The sequence below is a fragment of the Bos javanicus genome, chromosome 11, assembly GCF_032452875.1.
Source record: "Bos javanicus breed banteng chromosome 11, ARS-OSU_banteng_1.0, whole genome shotgun sequence".
Taxonomy (NCBI): domain Eukaryota; kingdom Metazoa; phylum Chordata; class Mammalia; order Artiodactyla; family Bovidae; genus Bos; species Bos javanicus.
In genome coordinates, this window is record NC_083878.1 from 10,945,653 (window position 1) to 10,971,845 (window position 26,193).

Here is a 26,193-nt window from a genome sequence, read left to right on the forward strand (position 1 = left end):
GCGTGCCTAGAGCTCCTCAGGAAGAGAAGCCACCGCAGTGAGAAGCCCGCACACCACAGCGAAGAGCAGCCCCCCGTCTGCAGCAACTAGAGAAAGCCTGTGCACAGTGACAAAGAAACAGTGCACCAAAAAATAAAAAAGCAACACTAAAAACAGTCTGGTAAGAAGTCTATTGAAATAGTTCAAGTAAGGGGTAATAAGATCATAAACTAAACAGCAGCCTTGAGAATGCAAAGGAGGCGGGCACTGCCTAGAAAATACAGAGCCAGGCAAGTGTGGGGCTGTAAGGACAGGGCAGACCAGGCTGCCTGTGGGGCTGCAGCAGGGAAAGGAGGGCACCGGCCAGAGAGATACTCTCCCTTGCCCAGACCCGCCTAGCCCCACATTCCCACCTACTCTGAAACTGCAGAAAAGAGAACTTCCAGTATCTTTGGAGTTAAGAACCTATGAGAACATGAATATAGACATTTGTCTCTTTCAGGGGAAAAGTTCAAGGACCACAAACCTAAGTAATAAAGAATGAATATATTCAGGACACAAAATTTTTAAATGAAACAAAACTTCATACAGTTGTAAATTTTTTTTTCCCCACAGAATTTTGATACAAAAATAAATCATTCTCCTATCCAAAGTATTTATTCTTCTGCCCTCTGAGGGGACACAAACAATACCATTAATTTCTAGGACACCTTAGAACATTAGGCTCAGCTCATAGGAAAAATACAGAATCAGCTACAGCTTCAAACATCTCCCTAGATGTTGCTTGAATCAGAAAGGAATAACCAACACAATAAAGCCAGTAGGGTGTGTTAGCATGGGAATATAATCATTTATTTGGAGTGTAACCTGGTACTCCAAATAAAGGCACTATTACCCTCAGCTGAAAGATTTCAGGGCACAAGGAGGAAGTGAATGGATGACCTACTTGAGACAGCACCAAAAGAACAAAGATGACTTCACACCTCTGGAAGATGGCAAGAGGCAGAATGAAAGGACTGAACAATTTAACGTGAACTGGGGCACACCTGCAATGTTGGCACATCTCAAAGTTCTATTTTTCCCTCACCTTTCCCCAAATAACCAGACCTTTTAGTTAACATTTAGTAAGCACTGTCTGTCTAGACAATGCTTGATCCAACAGATCGTCCTAGAGCACATGTACACACACACAACATATATATATATATATATATAAGTTAATTGTTATTTTATTGTAGAAGAAAAAATATCCTGAAATATTTGTTAAATAACAATAATTTCTGACAAAATCATTCTTTAGGGTTATTGAGCCTCACCATCTGGTCAGACATAGCAAGCTGACCTTCAGCCTTATAATAAGCTTCATTAATCTTGCCATAAACCACAGAAAAACCCAAAGATTTTTTAAATGGCTTCCAAACTTCTGCATAGATGCTCTTCATTAGTCCAAAGGTAAACAATAAACAAGTTGGCAAAGAAATTAGAAGGATACATGACAGGGAAAAAATGTTAACAATTGGTGAATCTTGAACAAAGCACATGTGAGTCTTCATTACACAGTTTTTCAACTTAATTTTTTAGTTACAGGCACACTGAAAAGTTGCTTTAGCATGACCATGCTATTTTCCAGATGTGCCTAAAAAACATACTTGATTATTTCTTTTCAAACCAGAAATAGAAAATCAGTTCTCCCCTGGGTGATACTTCCTATTGTTTTAAAAAGCTTCCAGAGCTTTCTGGAAAGTTTAAATTAAGGGGCTACAGTACACTGATATGGTTTTACAATTCTTGGGAGGCGTCTGAGTCAAACTCTCATCGAAGGTCTGTGACGGTCACAGCTCTGTCCACAACAGTCACATGGCTGCAGCTCTGCAAGAGCGAAACAGAAAGAAAGGGGAAGTCCTGGAAAATTCAGAAAAATCATCTTTTAAATGCTTATATACTTAAAATGCTCATTCTGGCTAGTGGTTCCCAGGCTGGCAGCCAGACTGTTACTTAAGTGGCAATTATGGTAAGGGGTCTGGGAATTATTATTTCTACCAATCCAGAATCAATAGCCTGTAGTCTGAATCAATATGGACCTATATATTTCCATTTATTCTTCAAATGTATGTGTATTCTAGAATCATTTATAAAATATACATTTATTTTAAATAACTGCTGAATTAATTGCAGTATGCTGGGTCATTATGTCAACCAGATGATAAAGTACACCTATTCTCACAAGGGGAATACTCCCTCTTCGCATGCGCAAGGGGTCATCCTAACTGAAAGCCTAGGCCTTTCTGGGGGATTGTGCAGTCTCTGTTTCAACATCCTGGTACCTAGCCACTTATTACATTCCAAGGCAGACTTCCCTATTTGTGAGCAAATCTGTCAGAAATTTCTTTCTCGTACTCAGCTGAAAACTGGCACTTTCACAGGGTCTTAAGTTTTGGTTCTGGGAGTCATATGAAATATCTGGGACCTTTTTATACAACAGCTCTTCTAACACTCACAGTCAGTTCTCAGATGCTCCCTGGGGTTCTCTCCTAAACATCCCTAGTCTCTTTTACGTGACAAGGCTCTGGAGTCCCTTTTCCACATTGGTTTCTTTTCAGTGAACCCAAAAGAAATAATAATACTCCATGGCCAGCATGGAGTGAGGCAGTACTATCTCATTAGATTTGAGGAGAATACTGCAACATACTTATCAGCAACTACAGCTTTTTATCCACAGCTTTTTACCACTGTGAATTTACCAAAAACCCACAACATTTACCACTTGGGGGAAAAACTTTCTAAGAAGGTCATAAAAATCTCTATTACCTAAAATCAAATTAAAAGCAAAATTCCAAAATTAAATATACTTTACCTATCTTAAATGGCTTTTTTCTTTTGAATTCAAATCTCTTATTAAAATGCATGCTTAGCAACTGATGATGATGAAGGGAAAAACCTAATGTTTAATAAGCAAGCTACTGCACTTGGTACTTTCATTTAATCCTGTCAACAACCTGTAAAAGTATATATTATTATTATCATCATCATCATCTCCATGTATAGGTGAGAAAGCTGAGGCCCAGGAAGGTTAAATAACTTGATCACAACCCTGAAGTAGCGGAGCTAAGACTCAAACCCCTTCCTGTTCCACACTGCTTCCCACACATGTCTTTGTAGGAAGATTCAGAAAAATTAGTGACAAGGCTGATCTTCTGTGTGGGCCGTGAAGGACACTGTGTCGCATCAGCTCTGACTGTGCTCCCTGGTTAAAGCGTAGCTGCAGCTTCCTCCACAGGGATACATACACAGAAGAGGGGTGGGTCCTTGCTGTGGGGATGAAATCCTTTCTGGCGACAGGAAGAAATCTCCTCTAGTCCATGGTCAGTGAGTCTAAAGAATCCAGTTCTGAAATAAGAAAAAGCAGGTCCAGAATCCAACAAAGGTGTCCCCTCAATCACACACACACTGGGCAGGGCAGAGCTCATTCTGAGACACCTTCAAACGTCTGCTGGCCCACAGATCTCTTCTCTGGTGAATGAATCAGACAGTGATTCATCACTGCCACCACATCAGTTTTACTGGGAGAATTCATAGTAAATAACAGGGTTTAAAATGAAAAAGTTAATTTTCAGAGATAATCTGTTGGATACTGAAATTCTCTAATCTGACATCAATCTCTTGAAATTCCTACTGCTTCAAGTCAAACACTTCAAATTTCTTACATCCTTTTCTTATAAAAGCACCTACATTATTGCTTGGATACTTTTGTAAACAAGCAGAGTAGGTTTATCAGGCTACAGGACTTAAAAGGAAGACCTTTAGAAAAGCCAATCAAATATCACAATCTATATATTAGATAGAGAACAAGGTCTTAAGAATGCAGAACATTTCCTCTGAGGCTTTTCCCCTGAACACCCTATGTACTTACTCCTGGAATTTGGGGGAACAAACAATGGCTATCGACTCTGGCAACATCATCTGGTACGAGCAGTGAGTGTGTAGGTCAACACTGGAGAGGAAGGCTGTCTGCGTGGGATGAGTCTGAGAAGAGGGAAAAAAAGCCTCTGAGAATACACAGGCAAGCCCAGCCCATGAAGAAAGTGAAATGTTAGCTGCTCAGTCACGTCCAACTCTTTGCAACCCCATGGACTGCAGCCTGCCAGGCTCCTCTGTCCATGGAATGCTCCAGGCAAGAATACTGGAGTGGGTTGCCATGCCCTTATCCAAGGGATCTTCCTCACCCTGGGATCGAACGTGGATCTCCCACATTGTAGGCAGATTCTTACCATCTGAGCCACCAGGGAAGCCCCCCCATGAAGGAAGGCAGAGCCAAATAATTCTCAATAACTTCCCATGATCTCCTAAAGTTTAAGGTCATTAGCAGCCATGAGGAATATGCCTGAAGTTCCTAATAAGGAATGAACTTCCTTCCCTGCATTGTAAACAAATGTAATTTAACATGAGTATGTGCAGACTCATAATTTCTATTTGACCATCAAGATCTATCTGGCTCCTCACAAGCTCTCTCGACACGATGGAAAGTCACCCATACTGGAATAGACGGTATGTGCTACCCAATACTTCAACCTGGTAGGCGTCAAGGACTTAACAAGCCACAGATGAATGATTCTTCTTCCTGAAAAAGGGGTTTAAAAGTCAGGCACAAGTCAGGGGCTCCATAGGCAAAAGTGGCAAAAGCTGTCCTGTGGGTAAAGCATATCATTCAAGGATATGAGAGGCAGAGGGTGACTGGGATTTCAGAGGGTGGTTAATCACAAGGACCCTGTCTTATCTGAGAAAAAGACCACGATGTCGAAATTTGAAAGCAATCAGTTAAAGCACCATTTAAATTTCATTCAGTTTATCTCACTTGTTTTCAGTTTTTTAATTTTGTTTCTTTGGCCGTGCTGCATGGCTTGTGGGATTTTAGTTCCTCAACTAGGGAGGGAATCTGGGCCATGGCACTGAAAGCACCAAGTCCTAACCACTGAAATTCCCCAGTTATTTAATGTTTTATTGAACACTGTCTTTGTATACAAATGAACACTATATAAAGACTTACCTCAGAGGGGGTATGATGTTAGATAATAAGGATGGAAAAAGGAAAGACCAAATATGACTCAAAAAGAACACCAATCTTTACTGACTTAAAAGCACAGAAAATAAATATGCACACTTGACCAGTGTTTTTAACTCTGTTGTGCAAAAATGAAGCTCCCAAGGGAACTTGTCAAAAGCACAAGTTCCTGCACCCCACCCTGGAAATATCCACCCTGAGAAGGAAAAAAATATTTTTTTAAAGCTCATTAAATAATTCTTATGCGTAGCCTCATCCGAGAAGCATGACTGCACAAAACGCTGTGACCAGCTCACTGTGGAAGAAGTCTACAACACAGGAACAAGTTAGCCGAGTGCTGACAGCAAATCCACACACACGCCTGCACAGGGCAGGAAAGGGCTTCGATGACCACAAGGGAGGAACAGTTTCTACCAATAAGAATACGATCCCATAGGCTTTTAGGAACATGTGGCCTGTGTCAACACCTTTCATCCCATGTTAGAGCTTGAAATTTTAACTGAGAACAAACAAGGTCTACACAAGTTGATGAAGGTCTCCAATCTAAAGTTGGGTTAGCTAGAAAGACGACATAAAGACATATAGCAGGGCCTCAATAAATAACTGAAAACCAAAAAATCTTGTTTGAGGCTCTGCTCCCCTCTAACTACTATGCCTTCACTCCTTCCCGTCACAGTTGAGTTTCTTGAAAAAAAGTTATGCCTACTGTGCTCACATGCTGGAGATAGAGGAAGGCATTTTTATGAAAAAAAAAAAAAATACACCAAAGGAACAGAAATGAGTGAGAAAAGTGAATGCTGAGGGCAGCCTGGGTGTTCAGATGAGCAGAGTGTCCACAAAGAACAATGCCAGCTAAGGTAGGGCTGAGACAAGGTGAAGGAGTGCCTTGAATACTGAGTTGGGGGTTACACGATAGTTGGCGATAAACATGACCATACAAAGTTTCTGACGAGGGGGGCTTCCTGGTGGCTCAATGGTAAAGAATCTGCCTGCCAATGTAGAAGTAGTGGGTTCAATCTCTGTTTTGGGAAAATCCCACATGCAATTAAGCGCATGCACCAAAACTACTGAGCCTGTGCTGTAGGGCCTGGCAGCCGAAACTGCTAAGCCCGCGTGCTGCAACTACAAGAGACGCCGCCGCGGGAGAAGCCCACGTGCTGCAATCAGCCCGCGGGAGAAGCCACGCGCTGCAACCAGTGGGTAGCCCCTGCTTGCCTCATCTAGAGAAGAGCCTGCACGGCAACGAAGACCCAGCACAGCCAGAAAAAATTCAAAGATTTTGACCAGGAACCTGATTCATAGCTGGCACGGTACAGAAGGAAGAATGGACCTTTTGCATTCTCCTCTTGCCAACTTTAAGATCTGAGCAAACATTACCGTCTGTTTTGGTTTGCTTTTAATCCCAAGTTAGGAAGAAATGGTACAGGAACATCATGGGGGAAAAAAAGCTGGAATACTATCAATTTAAGTTCTAAATTTCTTCCTAGCTAGGCCCTCACTGATATTAAAAATACTTTTACTCACTTGTGGCTAAGATGTACCTAAAGTCTAAACAGTAATTATTTCCAACTTTGCCTCATCTTGTCCAGTTCTTAAACTCTCCTGCCTCCTCCCGCTGGGCAATGGACCTAGATTTCAACCTCATTGAAAGATCGCCTAAAATGAGTTCCCTCAACATCTCCAATTATAACCTTGAAAATCTCTCTGTAACTTTCTTCCTTCAATTCTGTTGTAGAGGAGTGTTTTCTCCCTAATATGAAGATGACACCCTCTTTGTACTTTTGACTTAATTCCTTCCTACCCCCAGATTATCTTGTCTCTCCTGTCCTTTTACATCTCATTCACAGGTTCCACTATAGTTCACCCACTCACTGGGCTTAAAAACATGCTCAGACAACTATACACAAGAATGCAGATGAACCTTAAAGACACTGAGCAAAAGAAGCTGAATACAAAAGAATACATATTATATAATTCTATTTAAGTAAAGTTCAAAAGGGCTTCCCTGGTGGTGCATAGGTTCAGGAAGATCTCTGGAGGAGGAAATAGCAAACCACTCCAGTATTCTTGCTAGGTGAAGCCCATGGACAGAAGAGCCTGGCGGGTTACAGCCCATGGGGTCACCAAGAACTGGACGTGGCTGAGCACACACGCGCGCATGTGAAGTTCAAACCCAGGAAAAAGCAAACTATTGAGTTTAGGGACACACAGTAAGGTGGCAAAGCTATAAAGAAAGCAAAGAATTTCAAAAGAAATCAAGAGAGGGATTACCTGTACCAGAGAGGAAGGGTGACTGGGCAGGAGCATGGGGTAGGAGTATGTTTCTGGCAATGCTCTATTTCTTAACCTAGGTAATGTGTACACATATATTTTTGTTTAATGATTCATTAAAGTGTACATTTAGTTTATATAATACTTTCTTATATATATTTCAAATATAAAGGTTTCAAGAAAATCAAAATAAAAACAACACATTTTCACACACTAAACCATAAATCAAGCAAACTTTCTCTCAACCTGGCTATTCCTTAAGCCGCTATTCAATCTCTTTCCTTTCCTTTAGTTAGTGCTAAGCTCTTCAAAAAATTAGTGTACATTTCACTATCACCACAACCTCAATACCCATTACTTCTTAAACCTTTTAAATCTATTCCCACCATTGCCTAAAACCCACTAAAGTGATGTCATCAATGACTCAGCAAGTCCAATCAGCTCATACAAGTACTCATCATCCTGGAGCTCTCCGCAGCATGTGACACAGTGAACATCCTGAAGTTTCTCTCTGAGACATTCCTCCTCCTCTGGTACCTATGCCTCAACACTACCTCACCTTTCTCTGACATCTCTGTGCTGCATGACTAACTACTCCCTATGCTCCCCTAGGTGGCCTAGCCTTCAGCTGCAAGTTAATTTCTTCTTGTTCTCCACCTTCCCCCAGCTCCAAAGCCTCCAAGGTCAGCTTGACATAGAGGTCTCCTGGTTCTCTTTCCCACCTTGACCTTGTTTCCAAGTTCAAATTCCTGATAACTACCTCTACTGATATAATGTCTGGAAAAAGAAAAAAATCAAAGTCAGTTGTGTCCGACTCTTTGTGACCCCATGGATGTAGCCCTCCAGGCTCCTCTGTCCATGGGATTCTCCTGGCAAGAATACAGGAGTGGGTTGCCATTCCCTTCTCCAGGGGACCTTTCCGACTCAGGGATCAAACCCAGGTCTCCCACACTGCAGGCAGATTCTTTACCACCTGAGCCACCAGGGAAGCCCAATGTCTTACCAGTATCTTAAATTCAACATACTCAGAACTGAAGACAACATTTGCCCCACTTCCAAGTAAGTTCTCTTGCTGGAACCTCTGTTTCTCCTTATGAGATGACTGATCACTGCCACTTCCATGAGTCAGGCCTGAAATTTCTAAGTCATCACATTTACTCATCATCCTCTCTGACTCATTCCCCACATCCTCTGAAATCCTACATTTGTCTCTTTTTTTCCCAAATGCACTGCCATCACCCTGGCTCTCTTCATTATTACATTTTAATCATCACATTAACCTCTTAAATGAGCTCCCTGTCTCATCCTACTCACTAAAATGCAGAACTATCCTGCCTGTCCACCCAAAATACTACTCCTAATGTATTATGTGAAAACTTATCTATCACTGTTTCCTGATATGAACTCTAAGCCCCAGAAAACTGGACCACTCAACGCCCCAGGATTCCAGTCTGCCTATTTCACTGTTGTCCCCTGTTGTCCCACTGTTGTCCATATGCAACCCTCCCTTGGCCCCCCCCCCCCCCCCACAAATCTAGTACATCACCCCAGCTGTGATCCTTCCCTCCTCTAAATTCTACAGGGCATCTCTTAAAGCGCCAGGCACATTCTGCTTCACATAAGGAGTTAACGACTTGTCTATATGTCAATCTCCTCTATTAGACTAAAATCAAACCTTACTCAAATTGTATCCCCTGGTGGATAAGACACAGGTTTTCTATCCCCCATGTATCTATAATGGGGGATACACAATAGCAAGTATTTACAAAAGGACAGAGGCACACAGGACTGCCTCACAAGTCAGTGCTTCCCCAGTGCCAATATACAGTATGTGCAATCTTCCCAAATCCAGAAATAAGCTGCCTTGTTTGTGTGGGACCCTGTCACACAATGTAAAAACAGCTTGGTCTATGAGAATGAGGGGTTGAAAAAGAATAAAAAGAAAAATTAAAATGTAATCTTTAGGGATGGAATTATATTTTACCTGAGTATTACTAGAAGACTTAGGATATGCAGATACTTAAAAATTTTCTATTTTGATAGCCCTTCGGATTTACATAAAGGTTTACATATAGGTTGTTTTGGGCTTCCCTGGAGGCTCAAATGGTAAAGAATCTGTCTGCAATGCAGGAGACCTGGGTTCGATCCCTGGGTCGGGAAGATCCCCCGGAGAAGGGAACAGCTACCCACTCCACTATTTGCACCTGAAGAATTCCATGGACAGAGGAACCTGGCAGGCTGCAGTCCGTGGGGTTGCAAAGAGTCAGACACGACTGAGCAACTAACATTTTCACTTTCTTTCATAGGTTGTTTTAAGAAAGATGAAATGCAAGTATCTGAATTAACTTCCTTGGTTCATTTTAAATACTTTGATTTGTATACCTTTCAGGAACATCATTTGTATGAAGTAAGGCATAAACCTCTTTGGTCAAGGCTCACATACACTCTCAGCTAGCATCCTATCAACATTCGTGCTCACAGGGAAATTGGGACTTTGGAGGAAGAATTTCATTTCTATTAAAAAATTATTTTGATTAAAAAGTCCTGGGCTTCCCTGGTGGTGCAGTGGAAGAATCTGCCTGCCGATGCAGGGGAGATGGGTTCGATCCCAGATCTGGGAAGACCTGCAAGGCAACTAATCCTGTGTGCCACAACTACTGAGCTTGAGTGCTGCTACTACTGAAGCCCAGGTGCCCAGTGCCCAGGCTCCGCAAGAGAAGCCACCACAGTGAGAAGTCCATGCACCATAACTAAAGAAAGCCTGTGTGCAGCGATGAAGACCCAGCACAGTCAAAATAAATATATACATCTCTTAAAATATAATAAATCATAACATCTTTTAGAAATGAAAAGCCCCAGAAATCAACACTGGAGTGCAAGCAGGTAAGTATGCTAAGGAAGTCAAGTCTGTACCCAACAGAGGGGAATACAACCATCTAAACAGCCTGGATACAATTCACTCTGCTTCAAGAAAAGAACAAGCAGTGCGTCTGTAACATCATGTGAGATGAACCCCCGGAGGGCTCAGAACTGCTTACATGAATCCAGCCCAGTGTGATGAGACCCTGCTGATCCTGTATGAGGAAAAGCTCTTCTTCATTCTCGGTGTTGCAATAATCAGACCCAGCACTCTGCTTGGGGATGAGAACGTGGGTAATGGTAAATTCGTTCCTCATCTGTCAAATTAGAAAACAGCTCGTCACGATTCCGTGGTACGTAGGCAACCCTCTCTGTCACAGCAGTGGAAAGTTAAACTTCCATACAAGCAAAGGCCCTTCTCCCAGCATGAGTCTCCTCCATGAGATGAGTCCCTCAGGTCAGTCTTGCTCACAACTCTTACTGCCCAAGTACACCACCTGGGGCCCTCTGCAAGGCCAAGATGCCCAGAGCCCTGTGCGAATTTCCTGCTGCAGCCAAACAGGTCTGCTCATGAGTCTTAAGAAGCTCTGGGTATGGTACTGTTTCTCTTCCTTTATTCATGTCTAGAGGAGTTTCCTTTTACTATTTCTCTAAGCCCTTCCCAACCTTTAAGGCTCAGTTTAAGTCTATTCCACTTTACTCATTTATCTATTCAGCAGTTAGTAATGAGTTCTTTAAGCACCTCCATTTAATGATCCTTCTTTCCCCATAATTCCTAGTGCTTTTATTGTACGTGCTAGTCAGCAAACTATCTTTTGGTGTATATCTCCCATCTCTCTAAAGCGTCTGGGTACCTTTTGTGGACAGATGCTATCTGCCTTACATATTTATATTCTGATGATCTACCATAAAGCAGGTGTTCAAAAGCTGAACAAGGGATCTTCCTACCAAGTTTAGAATTAAGCATTTCTTATCACCAGCATTAAAATACTCAGTTAAATTCAATTAATTAATTGATTAATCAAAATTAACCAAATCCAGGGCTACTAAATTCAAGGTGACACTGCATTTTGCTGCCATGGCTCCTTCAGCAGAGGGATCTGTACAAAGAGTAACTGACCCTGGATATCTCTCTGAAAGTCAAAGGAGGCCAAGGGTGAAGAAACAGTCTAGGCTCTAGAAAGCATTTTTTTTTTTTTTTTACCAGTTTTCCACAGAGAATTCCACATGTCTCCACTCCCCGGGTAGTGTTGGCACCGGCCAACTGGAGAAACTGTGGGCAGAGCTTCCCGGGCACCACCACGTGGCGCAATCCATCGATTGTAGGAGCTGTAAAGGAGAGACAAAAAAAATCTAAGACCTCCCCAAGCAGACCTCAGAGTTGGCAGCCCTAGGAGAGCAATGCCAAATCACTGGGGTCCCCCCAACTGCAGGCAGTAAGTGGGCATCTCATCCTAATGGCAGAAGAGAAAGGGCTGCAAAGGCTCTTCTCCAACCTCTGACCACAGCCACTGGGAGTAGGTTGTTTCAAGAAAAGAGAAGAGGCTTTAATCATTCAAGTGAAGACAAAGAGAAACTACTACTTAAGTTTCTGAGCTATTCAGGAATAATAGTGAGAGGCAACCCTGCCAAATACATGGGGAGAAATCCTGAAAGCTTCAGAGTCTAACACCTCTTGCCCACTCTTACCTTGTCCTTTTAAGTAGATCTTCTACAAAGCTGAATTCCTTACATGACTACTTGAAAGACAATTCCTAACAAAAAGATCTATTCTAATCATCAAGGCATACTCATCATTTTGCTGCTACTGTTATTTTCTTGGGTAACTATTCATTGGTGAGAGAAGGAAAGACTCAATAGTTTTTATGGCTAGACTGAATTACCACTAAGGCAATGGCACCCCACTCCAGTACTCTTGCCTGGAGAATCCCATGGACGGAGGAGCCTGGTGGGCTGCAGTCCATGGGGTCGCTGAGAGTTGGACACGACTGAGCGACTTCACTTTCACTTTTCACTTTCACGCATTGGAGAAGGAAATGGCAACCCACTCCAGTGTTCTTGCCTGGAGAATCCCAGGGACAGGGGAGCCTGGTGGGCTGCCGTCTATGGGGTGGCACAGGGTCGGACACGACTGAAGCGATTTAGCAGTAGCAGCACACAGAATAGTTACCTTGACTAAGCTCCTTACCAATTAGGAATATTTGCAAGGCAAACACAGTTCAGTAGCTTTTATTTTTAAGTCAGTTGTTGAATTTTAAAGTGTTACTATAAATCTCAAATTTCCTTTACAAAAGGTTAACAGTGGTCTCTAGTTCACTGAACATGTCAAATCTCTATATAACCCTTAAAAGCTGAGAGTGAGTCTGACTTTCAAGGATTTTATTAGCGCTTCAGAAAATCAACCTAGCCCAGGTAAATTATATGGCTTAAGCAAAGGCCACTTTATAATACAGCTGTCATAGAACACAGTATGATAATATTGATCGAATGGATTTCTGTGACCAGAGCCTAATGAGCGGGATCACGGAGGTAGTCGTCCGCTGAATCCCTTGGAATGACGCCCTTTTTGGCTGCAGCTGAGATGGAAGAGGATTCGAGCGAATGAATTCACTACCTTCCAAGTTGTTCAGTGCTCCAGGTTTCAAGGATCTGTCCACCACCGGTGGCTTGGCAAGCCTCACAGCTGCATTACAGTCTGAAGGCTGTGTGGGTATAGCAGGCACCGTGGGGAACACATCTAGGGAGGGCGTCTCCAGGTCAGGCACCAGTGGGCCCCCCAAGCCAGGGTCCACCTTCCCAAACTCCTGCACAATCTTCAGTCGTTCCTTTTCTAGCTCCTGGTTCCGGATCATCTCCTCGAAGGCATGGAACTGCTCCTGCTCCAACTGCTGCTGCTTCTGCTGGGCCACCCTCTGTCTTTCCTTTTCCAGCTCTTCCTGCATGGCTACATTTCGGGCAAATTCTTCTGCTTCCTTCTTCTACAAAGCACAAATAGGAGTTAACAATAACACTTTACACTCAAGTAACTTCACACCTTAGGAGGACAAAGCTTTTTAGCAGGGAGACTGCCCCCAAATGTTCTGGCCTGATTTCCAAACACAGAATCCAGGCTTCCCTCAGTGCCTCTACACCCATAGGACAGTTACCCCTAATGGATCTAACCACCGTACCCCTATTCCTCAAGGACAGTTAAAGTCCTAATCCTCTCAGTACCCTTTCCCAGTAACTCTAACTAATGCATTTTCTTCTTTACCAAAATCTCAATGCAGCATATTGCCCGTACATGCATATCATACACAATTTTAGTCTCTAAGTGTGCCACGTATACATTCTGTATCCCAAGTAGGGCTGCGAAAAGGAACCAGATCCCAACTTACAAACGCCATGTAGGGGTCTGTATTGAATTTTAACCCTGAATGAAGCCTCTGAAATTCTTCTGGTGATTAGTAAAATACAGAGTGACATTTTAAACTATTAAGAATCATCAAGTAATAGCTTCCTTCATGAAGATTTTCACTCACTAGGTACCTTAGAAATATACAGCTGTTTTCCTCTCAGCTGATTTTCAACATTAGAGTCCAGAATAGAGTTCAGGAGAGTGTACAAAAGAATGCAAAATGCTTGCAGTGTGTGTTCCCGGCTGACAGACCAGTGACACTGCCTCAGAGCTTCTCACGTGTTTTAACTGACTCTTCCTAACAAGAAGTCATTGAAAATATTAACAGCTTGAAAAAATTTGATTATTATAAACAGGTATAATCTGTTTTGGATATAATCAAATGTGAATCAAATCCCCAAATTCTCTGATCTAAAAACCCTATACTTTAGTGAGAACTTTCTTTGTTCTTAGGTTCTAGCTCTAGATGTAACAGGCAAGCAATAGATTTTCTGTCCCTCAAGTCATCCTCTTAGTTAAAGGGGTTAATCTGTATTAGAATCCTCAGCCTCAACACTTTTTTCTGGATTTTGCCAAAAATATAAAATATCACAATGAAATTAAAAGATCCGCTGAAATACCTACTAGATTCCTAGAACACAGCCTAAGAAGCCAAAATAATTTCCTATTTTTGCTAATACATACTCACTTTTTCTTCATTATATTCTAAATATTCTTTGGTATATCGTTTTAACAGTTCTGCCTTCAGTTCTTCTGCTTTGGGAAATGCAATCTCCTTTAATTTCTGGGATACAAAATCAAAATCTGAGAGTTAGGACAATGGTCGCCAATTAAGTAGAAAAGTAAAAAGACTTAAGTCAAGTTGGCAATGGCAACACCACTTCTAAAAACATTTAAATAATGTAATTTAAATTACCCCTGCCATACTGTACCTGGTATTTTGTAACTGATCTACTGAAATGGCCTTATCTCCTATTTGCAGGATTTGACATTCAGATGCAGACTCTGCTTCTTATGTCTGGAAGTTAGTCTGTGCCTCTTTGAAGCTTTTAGATGGGCAAGAGTGAAAGTGAAGACCCACCTTTACCGTGTCTTTCTTTTCAGGAATGACAGCTGATTTGTAATCTCGATGCTTTGGTAGTTTCTCAATAAAGAGCCTAAGGGGACAGAACAGATTGATGGTGATGCAAAGAAGACATGCAAATGCCCAGAAGACTCTGAAGCAGTGCAACTCCCTTACCCTGTAGGGGCTATCCGACAGGTTTCCAGGTACGCACAGGTAACAGGCCCCCTCCCCCACTCACCCTCAGCCCCATAAAGAGCCACAGAATTGCTCTTCTCCCAACTCAGGCATTCAGCAGCACGAGACGCCCACAACAAAAACTATGGAGGGGAGAAAATCCTAGCCTGTGCCCAAAAATACGCCTCCAAAGAAATTCTTTTCTGGTTGTGACAGTAACAGGCTTCCAAAGGAAAAGCCCTCTGTCACAAAGCATTCTTCAGTGAACAGTCTGGCAGCCAAAGGCAGGAGGCTAAGAGAAAACCCACGTTCTATTACTACTCCTAGCTCTGTGTGATCTTTGCTGTTGGCTTATTTTCTTTGGGATTCATGTTCCTTTGTAGAATCATCCTTGCACCAGATTAAGCACTGGGATGCTCAGAGAGTATATGTGTTATATGTGAACATTACATGTGTAATGTGTAATATGTGCACATGTGCATTATGTTTGATATGTGCATTATGGTCTCCGATGAAAACTGCTTAGAGAAACATAAGTGCTAGATTTCCTCTTTCAGTTCTTGTCCTTGACTGTAAAGCTCAGTGGGAAAAATAAACTGAATCAATTCATGAGCTCTAACATTTATGATGTCTACTTAGGAATGGTGAAAACAAACAGAAGTTCAGTAACTTGTCACAGCCAGAAGTGGAGGGCTCAGAATGCCAGATTCCAGATTCTGCTTATAAGTATATATAGTAACACAGGAAGTATATACAGAAGCTAACAAAAGGAGAGGGCAGGGGAAATAGAGTGCATGAGGCAGGAGTGGGAGTGAAAAATCTATATACCTTTTTTTAAAAAATTATTTTCATTTTGAACCATGTAATGAAAACTAGTTCATGAAGGATTTCCCTGGTGGTAGTTAGGAATCCGCCTGCCAATGCAGGGGACATGGGTTTGATCCCTGGTCTAAGATCCCACATGCTGTGGAGCTACTAAGCCTATGAACCACAATTACTGAGCTTGTACTTTCCAACAAGAGAAACCACTGCAGTGAGAAAACTGCACCGCAACCAGAGAGTAGCCTGTGCACAGCAATGAAGACCCAGCACAGCCAAAATAAATAAATAAATAAAATGAGTTTATAAAACTTCCAGACCTGAACATGAACACCTTTCTTGTGTTTCAGTAACTGTAGTCAATTTTCTGAATGGGGACATATGGGCAGAAGGGTCTCCTGAAAACAGAATGAGTAACACAACCCACTGCCCACACTGGAGGCAAGAAAGCTTAATGGTTAGGAGGGCAGGCTCTGGAGCCACCCTGCTTAGGTTCAAATCTTGGTTTTAGCCACTTATCTACCAGCTGTGTGGCCTCCAGCACCATCCCTCAGTTGCTCTCTCTCTATAAATTATACACACAGAGACAAACTAGTACTACCTGAAACGGTTGCTATGATACCAAACAGAGTTTAAAAATAAATAAAGTGCTGAGCACAGTGCCTAGCGCATAGCCAACATCTGCTATATATACGATTGTTTTTACTATCATAATAAATAAAGATGTGAGCAAGAAAAAGAGAGGAAGATGTTAACACCAGGGTTAGAAGTTTTCCAGGCAGAGAATAGCTGTGGCCCAGAGGTATACTGTTCTCTGGGTTGTATCTGGTTGCAGTTCAGAGAGAGGAGCTGTACAAAAGCAAACAAAGATGCACTGGAAAAACACAAACAAAACAATCCAAAAGAACAAAAGGAAAAAATATGCATAAAAGTAAATAAAAGAGGGAAATAATTAAGTAAAATGGTACTCAATTTTACTTATAAATGAAAGAAATTCAAATTAAGATGAGCTATCATTTCTCATCTATCAGATTGGCAAAGGCTAAAACTGGATTGCAATCAGTGTAGGTAAAGGCACAGAGAAATAGGTGTCCTTTCACACTCCTAGCAGGACAGGAATTTGATAATACCTTTTTCCTTAGGGGAGGAAGGGGTGTAGGAGACAAGTATTCAAAATTTAAAATGTGTATACCATTTAAGCTCACAATTCCATCTCTGTGAATTTATCCTACAATAGTACAAAAATATATGAATAAGATTATTCAATTAGCATTGTTCATAAAAGAAAGACAAACTGAAAACCTAAATGGCCATCAGTAGGGGATTACTTCATAAATTATGGTAGACCCAAATGTGGAAAAACAATATAATCATTCGCTCTTTCATTCAAAAAACATTTATTGAGCATCTGCGATGGGGTCAGGCATTATTATAAAGGCTGGGGACTTGGCAGTGAATGTCACAAATTCCTCCCCACCAGAGTATACATGACAGGGGGTAAGAGACAATAAACCAAACAAAGAGTACGCAGATAATCAGTGCTGGGAAAGGCACTAACAGGGAAGGGGAATAAGTGACATGGAAGGGATGGAGATTTTAGGTAGCGCAGCTAAGGAAGGCATCACCGAGAAGGCAACATTTAAGTAAGGACTGGAAGAGCGAGCCATGAAGATATCTAGGATAAGACTGCTCCAGGTAGAAGAAACACCCCTAAAGCAGAATGAGATGATGGATCAGTGTCCTGATATGTAAAGATACAACTGTTAAGAAAGCAAGCTGTAGAGAAGACGATGTTGTATGATCTCATTCAGGTACCAAGGAAAAAGGATAAAGACATGAGCCCAGGTGCTTGCATGGGGATATTTTCTTAATAAACACACAAGAAATAGAACATGATTACCTCTGGTGGATGGGCATTTTCTTTTCACTTTAATATTTCCCTTGCTGTATGGTTTGAAAACAAACTGTTTTAATCATGAAAACATATTAATTTTGTGTAAAAATAATTTAAAAAGTCAAAAAGAAATTCTATAACGTGGATGCATTAAGGGCTCTAATTTCTTCCAATCTGAAAAGTTAGTGAGCAAAGCGAGCATGATCACAGAGGAAAACCCTCTTCAGTCCATAAGCCCCAATCCTGGGGGGAAACATTTTCAACGCAGGTGACAGACCATTTTCAGAAAGCAGGTTTGTGTTGTAAGAGGCTCACACAGCAGACAGGATTGCCTAAGGCCTCTGTAACTCTTTTCGATGTAGCCTAGTCAATGACCATAAAAAGATGTGAAAGAATCCACTGCCTGGATTACTGTCTGTGCTCACCATGAAAATATGTACTGATTTAATATGTTGAGGATCCTTCTTCTATACTGGGGTCTGCAAAAGGAAAAGCATTCCTACAGTAAGGAAAACCTCTGAGGAGGGAAATGTGCTTGAGATCATTAAGATGCCTAAACTGATTGAGGGAAAAAAATATACCCTTTAAAATCTTGAATTAAAGTATCCACAAAAGGTCTAGAACAATGACTCAGTAGTGGGGGGGCGAAGCAGAGGAGTGGTGAAATAGAGGCCTACCCTCCTCTCTCCTCCTCAGTGTAATAATTGCCAAAGTGAGCTCTTGTTAACTGACAGGAACATACCAAGTAAAGTGTGGTAGAAAAACAGAGCAAGAATACTGAGCTAGAAGGTTTTTTTTGCAACTCCTAGGACTTGTCAGCTCACAGAATCAAGAGTTAGGGTCTTAAAGATATCTGCAAGAAAAATAAATGTAGCTGTATTTGTTGATTCAGGTCAAGCCAATCCAACAACGTCCCAAATTAAAACCCAAATCTAACAAGTTAAGTAATACATTTTCCCCTCCTCTCACTTGACTCTCCTCCAGGCCAAGTTCATCACGTTAAATGGTCCTATAAGCAGAACACCACATATAGGGACAGGCTCCCTTTACCAGTCTTGTTAACACTGATATTCATATCACTCAATGTAATAACAAGGCACAGAAAAAAAATCAACTGAAGTTTCTGTGTACTATTAATCCTACTCCTACTCCCTCTGGCCTATTTAGGAGTTTATTTCTATGCTCAATCTCTTTTCTGTACCATTAGCCTCTCCTACTCCACAGTATCCTTTCCAAAAAATATGCTCTAGCATCTCCCACCTGAAAACAGACACAAACACATTCATGTACTCTTTGTCCCTCTTCAGTTATTTCAATTTTCCACTTTACTTCTGGTCCAACTTCTCCAAAGAGCTGTCTATGCTAGGGCTTGGCAAACTATGGCCAGTGGGGCAAATCTAGCTTGCCATCTGTTTTTGTAAATGAAGTTTCATTGGAACACAGCCTCACTCATTCATTCATGTATTATCTATGACTTGCTTTCACACTATAAAGCAGAGGTTGTGACAGAGACCAACTTGCCTGTGAAGCCAAAAATATCTACCATCAGGTCCTTTTACAGGAAAAGTTTGCCAGTCTCGGAACTATACTCATCGCCCATTCCTCTTTTGACCCACTTCAGTGAAACTGCTTACCAAGATTACCAATCACATCATGACATCAAATCCCTGCCCACCTGACACAGTGCCCATTGTCCTGCAGTTACTTACTTCTTTTGGCTCCCATGACAAAGTGATGGATTTCCTCCTATCTCTCAAAACTTCCTTCCAAGTTTCCTCTACTGGCCTTCCCTTCACTAACCAACCTTGGGGCTCTCTCCTAAGTTCCTTTTCTTCTCATTCTACAGTCTCATAATCAAAGTCTCTTTTCCTTTAATACACCACGGATCCTTCCGGCCTCTAATGAAGCCTATGGACTCTTCTCGAAATAATTTTTTAAAGATGTAATATAAATAATGAAAGATTACAAAAAGCCCCATTCTACTCTAACAGTTTTCAAAATATTAAAAAATGATGAAATGTGCTTACTTAATGATGCATTGTTAATGCATTAAAAAACAAGATCTAATTGTGGGTTTAAGAACTGTACTATAATTCTGAAGTAGTGATAAGTATAAATGTTATTTTGAGACCTACTGGACAATCATAATATGAAAATATCTTGATTTCTGTTGGTGACAAAACTACAAATATTAATAATACTGTGGTTTGAGCCTATATCCAAAATTAAAGGAACTGCTAAATTTCAGCTACACATTCGTAAAAATAAGAAAAGTTTTTCCCAACCAAGTTCATGGACACTGAATTCTATCAACAAATCCCTGTGGGTTCCTGGACCCTAGATTAAGAACCAGTGCACTAGATGGTCTCAGCATCCTTATGGCTTCAGGACCAACTATATGTTGAGGACTCCTGAGCTTGTTGCTCCAACAGAGACCTCTCCTCTGAGTTCAGACTGCTACACTCAACCTCTTACTGGACATCACTACTTGGATATCTCATAGATAACTTAAACTTAACACCTTAACATGAACTTTTTGTCTTCCCACTACCCAACAACCCCCTTTGACACCACTCTCCCCCATCTCAATAAATGGACTGGCAAATCCTAAGTTACTCAAGGCAAAATAAGGTCAACTTTGATACCATCTTCTTTCCAAAATTATGAGTAAGTCTCATGGACTCTATCTCCAGAAAACAAAATCCATCTACTCTTTTCCAGGCTACCATGTTCTTTCAAGCCACCAGCCTTTCTCTTGAACTGCTGTTAAGAGTTTCCTAACTAATCTCACTGCCTTCTCTTAACACTCCCTCCACCAGCTACCGTATGGCAGCCAAAATTTATATTTCTAAAACATAAATAAGATTAGGTCACAGCCTCACTTAAAACTTTTCAGTGGCTTTCTATTACTCTCAAGATAAAATGTAAACTCTTTACTGTGGCTGATAAGATCCTCCATGATTTGGCCCCGTCTACCTCTCCAACTTCATCTGAGGTCATTCTCTCTCTTCATTTGCTACACTCCGAACACAATGATCTTTAATCCTCAGAACACACTAAGGTCTTTCCTACCTGAGACCTTCTGAATACACAGTACTATCTGTTTTAAACGCTCTGCTTTATGCTTTTGGAATGACCAACTCTATGGCACCCTTCAAGTCTCAGTTTAAATCTTACATTCTCAGATAGATGTTACTCTATTTAATTAGATATCCATGGTTATTTTCTATCACAGCACTTTCTCTGCTGCTCCCCTATTTTGTTACCATATATTTCTTTGTTTACCTGTATGCTGTCTTCTCCCATAATGAGAATAAGGGCAAGGGCCATTTTATTTACTATGTATGTAGGACTTACTGCAGTGTCAAGTAGATAGAAGATATACACAATATATATTTGCTGAATGAATACAATCCTCACCCTTCAAGCACTTTCTATGTGGAACAACAAGACCCAGAAGGCCCTCAGAAAACACCTGGTAGAGTGATTCCATGATTCTCCTGCACTTACTCAACTATAATTTCCCAAAGGAACTGTGCCCCTCATTCTGAGAGAGCTATCTACAAGATTACTGGAAATATACTAGTTCCACCAGCAGCAGAGTAAATGAAGAGGAGGACAATAGCCAAAGAAATATCTCGGGAAAATAAATTTTGTGCCCATTGTGCCTAGGAATGAGAAATTCCTAATAGCAAAGAGAGGGAGAAATGTAATTATGATTCTATGAACTTTATGAAACCACAGCACTCCCTTTGTTCCATTCTAAAATTACAATATGAATTCTAGGCAATCCACTCTTACACCTTCTTTAGAGTACTGGCTCTCAACTGGGGCAGTTTTCCCTCTCAGAAAGCATTAGTGATATCTGGAGACATTCTGGGTTGTCACAACTTGGAGATAAGGGGTTCTACTGGCATCTAGTGAGTAGAAAGACCAAAGATGCTGCTAAACACACCACAATGCACAGGCCACTCCTGTGCAACAAAGTATTGTTCAACCCAAAATGTCACTAACACCAAAGTTGACAAACACTGCTTTACAGCAGTATGTGATCAAAAACTTAATATAATTAATATGCATCCATCACCTCTAGAAGAACATATAAGAAACTAGTAGGGGTGCCAGCCTCTGGGGAGGGGAACTAAAGGTTTGGGGGAAAAGAGGAGTGGTAGGGAAATTTAGTTTTTAAATATATATACCCTTTCGTGCCTTCTGAATTCTGCACTACATGCACGTTACCCATTCAAAAAACAATAAAAAATAAGCCCAAATTAGTGTGTCCCCAGACTGTAATCTCAAAAGACTACCTTCAATTCAAGAAACAGCACCAAAAAGAAAACAAAAAGAACAGGCCTTATGCTGTAGAATGAATCCTGAATTAAGAGCTGGAAAATCCAGGTTTTGCCACTGCAAATTGTGGAATAAAGCCTACCACTGAACCTGGAGGGTGTTTCCTCATATGCAGAATGGAAGGATGATGTGCCCTACACAGTGCACACAGAACCGTAAAGATCAAATGACATAAATGCAGGTGAAATGTTCTATGAACTATTTAAGAGCTATACAAATACACTGAAATTATTATTACCTTAAGGTCCTACTATTATGAAAGGACAAGACTAGAAATTACAAATGAGATCTTTTAACATTATTATTCCCTTCCTAAATTACACATCTTTTCCAAAGTCACTGGGACTTTAGCAATTGTTCCTGTTAACTGAAATCTTCAATTCATGCTGCAAGAGGCTAAGCACCTCAAGGGAAAGGTCTTATGATGAGCTATACAAACTGTAGGTGGTCGGTACTTATTTAATGATTTACACGATTATGATAAAGGTTAAGAAAAAACTCTTTCCCGAGACACTCAATTTGCTACAAAATAAGTAGAGGTGAGGAATTTTGGCTCTGCTAAACCTCAACAATAACCCTCTGACTGGCTGCCTTAATAGAGAGGGGACAGGAAAAATCCTTCATCAATACAAAACATGTATAGTTTAAACACCAACTATCTTGCCTAACAGCTGGGCCATGTGGGCACAGCCCAAAGAGCTAGGTCTCTTACTCATGAAATTACTGAGTCATGAAAACAACATTTTCAGTACCCAGTACCCATGTCTTTGAATGTCAAGAACAGCTAATATGTAGGAGCTGCCAGCAAAAATGATTAATGATAATGATGTTGTAAAGTTCTCTGGTTTTAGCAATTCTGAGCAGAAATAAATGAGCACAAGAGCACCATGAGTGGGGTATCAGTCACCAGAAAAGAAAAAGGAAACCGGAGGTGTCTTACGTGATATACTTGTTATAGAGGATGAAAGCATATTCGATGTTGCCTTCCTCACAGTAAACAGACGCCATCCGGATAATCTCCACTCCGGAGCGGAAGTACCGGCGGGGTGGAATGTCTTCATTTATCTCCACGGCGCTGCCCCTGTGGGACAGGGCCCTCACCCGGTCTTCGGGTGGGAGGCTCACATCTCCATGGTCAGACATGAGGACCAAGAAGTCCTGAAACAAACAAAAGATGGCATCAATACCAAGGCCCCCGTCACTTTGGCACAGGTGTACATCTCAACAAACCTCTTCCTTACAAAGAAATTGAGAAAAACACCACATGCTGTTGCTCATATTAACTAAGGTCTCTTTCCCACGAGAAGCCTGAGACCCTCAAGGAAGCCCATTTCACAAGGATGAAAGGACTGCCAGACTCAGAAACCCACAATGCCTGTGGCATGATTAGGTGCTACAAAGGGTATAACAATAATGAGCCACAAGGGGTTCAGTTCTCTTTTCATGCTAATCATCCCCTGTCATTAGGAGGCCCTGACCTCGGCACCATAAAAAGAGGGACAGTATCTTGTATTTTTTCCATTATCTCTCCTCCCAGCTACCCACTTCCACCCACCCCAGTATCTGACAGAGAACACTCAATGACATTTCCTGATGATTGTTAACTGACTTTAAGTTGATCATTTAACCTGAGAGTAACAGACTTTGTCTACAACTTTTCAAACTTTAGCACAAGGTTAGTGAGGGGAAATGGTGTGGGGATGAATATTTATAATCCTGACTCTGCTCATAAAATCACTAGTCCAGTCAATGTACAACATCATCATTTCAGGGTAAGGAATTCAGATCTAGAAAACAGTTTACTCAAATCTATCTTCGAAGACTAAGTACTCCTTGAATAACAGAAGGACATGAAGGTAACTTGAAAGGCAAAACCCAAACCAACAATAACAACAAAAACAACCCGGGAGTCTCCCCTCCCTGGGTCTCAGATTGCAGTCATTCTACAATCTTGATACTGCTGCTGTTAGAATCAGATTCTTTCTTCCAGTCAGATATCACTCTACATCACTTCCAAAAAGATTCTGGGTATTTGATGCATACTGAATTACAGCACACCCCCTACCCCAGTATTCTTGCCTGGAGAATCCCATGAACAAAAGGAGCCTGGTGGGCTGTAGTCTACAGGGTCACAAAGTGGGACATGACTGAAGCGACACAGCACAGCCAGCATGCTGTAGAACATACAAGCTACAGCAGATTTTGGAATTCAAGGCCCTGTGTCAACTGGCCCCATTTGGTCCTTTTAAACCTTACTCATTTGTCCTTTTAAACCTCACTCATTGCCAACAGAGACCTTTTGCTTCAGTCAGGATTCTTATCTGCCCAGAAATCCTCATATTTGTTTCATTTGTCTACCCACTGTTGTTTTCCATTCCAAGCACTCCCTCAAAGATGATTTTCTCCAGGTCAACTCTATCACTCGGTCACACTTCCTCCACCAAGCTTTTTCTCAAACACCCTGCTGCTGCTGCTGCTGCTGCTGCTGCTGCTGCTAAGTCGCTTCAGTCGTGTCCGACTCTGTGCGGTCCCATAGATGGCAGCCCACCAGGCTCCCCCATCCCTGGGATTCTCTAGGCAAGAGTACTGGAGTGGGTTGCCATTTCCTTCTCCAATGCGTGAAAGTGAAAAGTGAAAGTGAAGTCGCTCAGCCGTGTTCGACTCTTGACAACCCCATGGACTGCAGCCTACCAGGCTCCTCCACCTATGGGATTCCCCAGGCAAGAGTACTGGAGTGGGGTGCCATTGCCTTCTCCGTCAAACACCCTAAGGGTACAAAAATTGTGGGGACTACCAGGGATGTAGAGGCATTCCACCTTCTGTGGGAGTCTTTTCAGGGGCTCAAGAAGCCACTAGCAAATCTAAAACCTCCCCAAGTTAACTAATTAGTAAACTCAGCGCAGAGCCCAGCAAAGCTAACTGAGGCAGGAGAAGCTTGTTGCTCTTTATCACCTCTCGGGAGAGGATTTTTTGGTCGAGAATGGAACCCCTTCCCAAGGCCAGCAAGTGCTGCCCCACACAAGGCTGAGCAACACTCCAAAGAGGAGATGTAGCGTCGGCAAATAAGAGGGGAAAGTGGCGGAAAAAACCGAGGCGGGGGAAGATGACTGGGAGGCGAAAGGAAGTACCAGGAATGAGCGAAGGGGGCGTTTACAGCGGAGAAGGATCCACTGACAACTGCTTGAGGCCTTCTCGAAGGCACTCAAGCCCAAGTTGTCAACACCGGGCAAAATTATTCAAGGCTTTCGCGTCTATCGCGTGCGGTAGGAGGGGACGCGCTGGGCTAGGCTGGGGACCGGAGCCGTCAGGGGCCGCGCGCGCGACAGGCCGGGCAGGGGGCGCAGGGAGGAGAAGGCTGCAGGCCCCACACTCACGGTGGCCGCTCCCCGTCAGACTCCGATCACGCTCAGCGGCAGGGCCCCACCACACTGCTGGGACCCTTGCCCACCTGTCCCCCGCGGACGACTCTCGGCGCTTCCGAAAACGTCACGTCCGGCATCCGCCCCGCCCCGCCCCCTCCCTTTGGTCTGTGAGTTAAATTCTCAAGAATTTAGGACCCGAGCGGTGACTGGTGGGCGGAGCTAGAGCTGCCACCTGCGGGGGAAGAAAACACCAATGAGGAGAGAGCGGGGCCATTTTGGTAAAGGAAAATCAACCAGCAAAGAAGAGAAAACGAGCAAAGGACCCAATGACCGAGCTAACTTTTCTCTTAGGTTAGTACAGACACGGTGAAAGGCTACACAAGTTGTAATACAACATCCCTTGGAAAAGCTTAAGAAGTATGAAATCAGATAAAGTCTGTTGCATAAATCATACATGTATTTAAATTAGACTGGTAACCTTCATGCTCACCCCATGCCTTTATGTCCTCCACATTTGTGCAGATGAGTTATATGTTTGTGCGTGCCTGCTAAGTCGTTTCAGTCCTGTCCAACTCTGCAACCCTATGGACTGGAGCCTGCCAGGCTCCTGTGTCGTTGGGATTCTCCAGGCAAGAATACTGGAGTGGGTTGCCATGCCCTCCTTCAGTGAATCTTCTGACTTAGGGATCAAACCTGCATTATGTCTCTTGCATTGGCAGGCAGGTTCTTTACTACTAGCGCCACCTGGGAAGCACGTGTTATATATTTATGTCAGTCCTAAAAACTAGGGTATCCCAGTTTTCTGCAGAAAATTCTATGAGCTTTATCAAGATTGATTGCATGTTGAAACCTACCCCACCAGATTATTAATACCCTGTTTATATTACGAAGTCACTGAAAAACCAGATGAGCTATGTCTTTAATGTTTTTATGCTAAATACACATCCTTGGGTTTTCTCTATG

The 26,193-nt window shown here is 42.1% G+C and overlaps 1 protein-coding gene across 3 annotated transcripts; it reads right to left on the reverse strand.

The window, feature by feature from the left end:
* Nucleotides 1–1,184: 1,184 nt before the first annotated feature.
* STAMBP (STAM binding protein) lies at nucleotides 1,185–25,394 on the reverse strand. Of its 3 annotated transcripts, none has more exons than XM_061431891.1 (10): nucleotides 25,317–25,394; nucleotides 22,809–23,026; nucleotides 14,647–14,722; nucleotides 14,254–14,349; nucleotides 12,783–13,146; nucleotides 11,373–11,497; nucleotides 10,348–10,485; nucleotides 3,890–4,002; nucleotides 3,267–3,366; nucleotides 1,185–1,848 (listed from the first exon to the last, which is right to left on the reverse strand). In XM_061431891.1, exons 1-10 carry the CDS (start codon nucleotides 25,365–25,367, stop codon nucleotides 1,792–1,794), a joined length of 1,338 nt encoding a protein of 445 aa, XP_061287875.1. In that variant the 5' UTR covers nucleotides 25,368–25,394; the 3' UTR covers nucleotides 1,185–1,791. The 3 variants fall into 3 exon arrangements, with proteins under 3 accessions (XP_061287875.1, XP_061287876.1, XP_061287878.1); XM_061431892.1 differs by having other exon boundaries at nucleotides 25,243–25,331; XM_061431894.1 differs by lacking the exon at nucleotides 25,317–25,394 and adding an exon at nucleotides 24,997–25,080.
* Nucleotides 25,395–26,193: the final 799 nt, after the last annotated feature.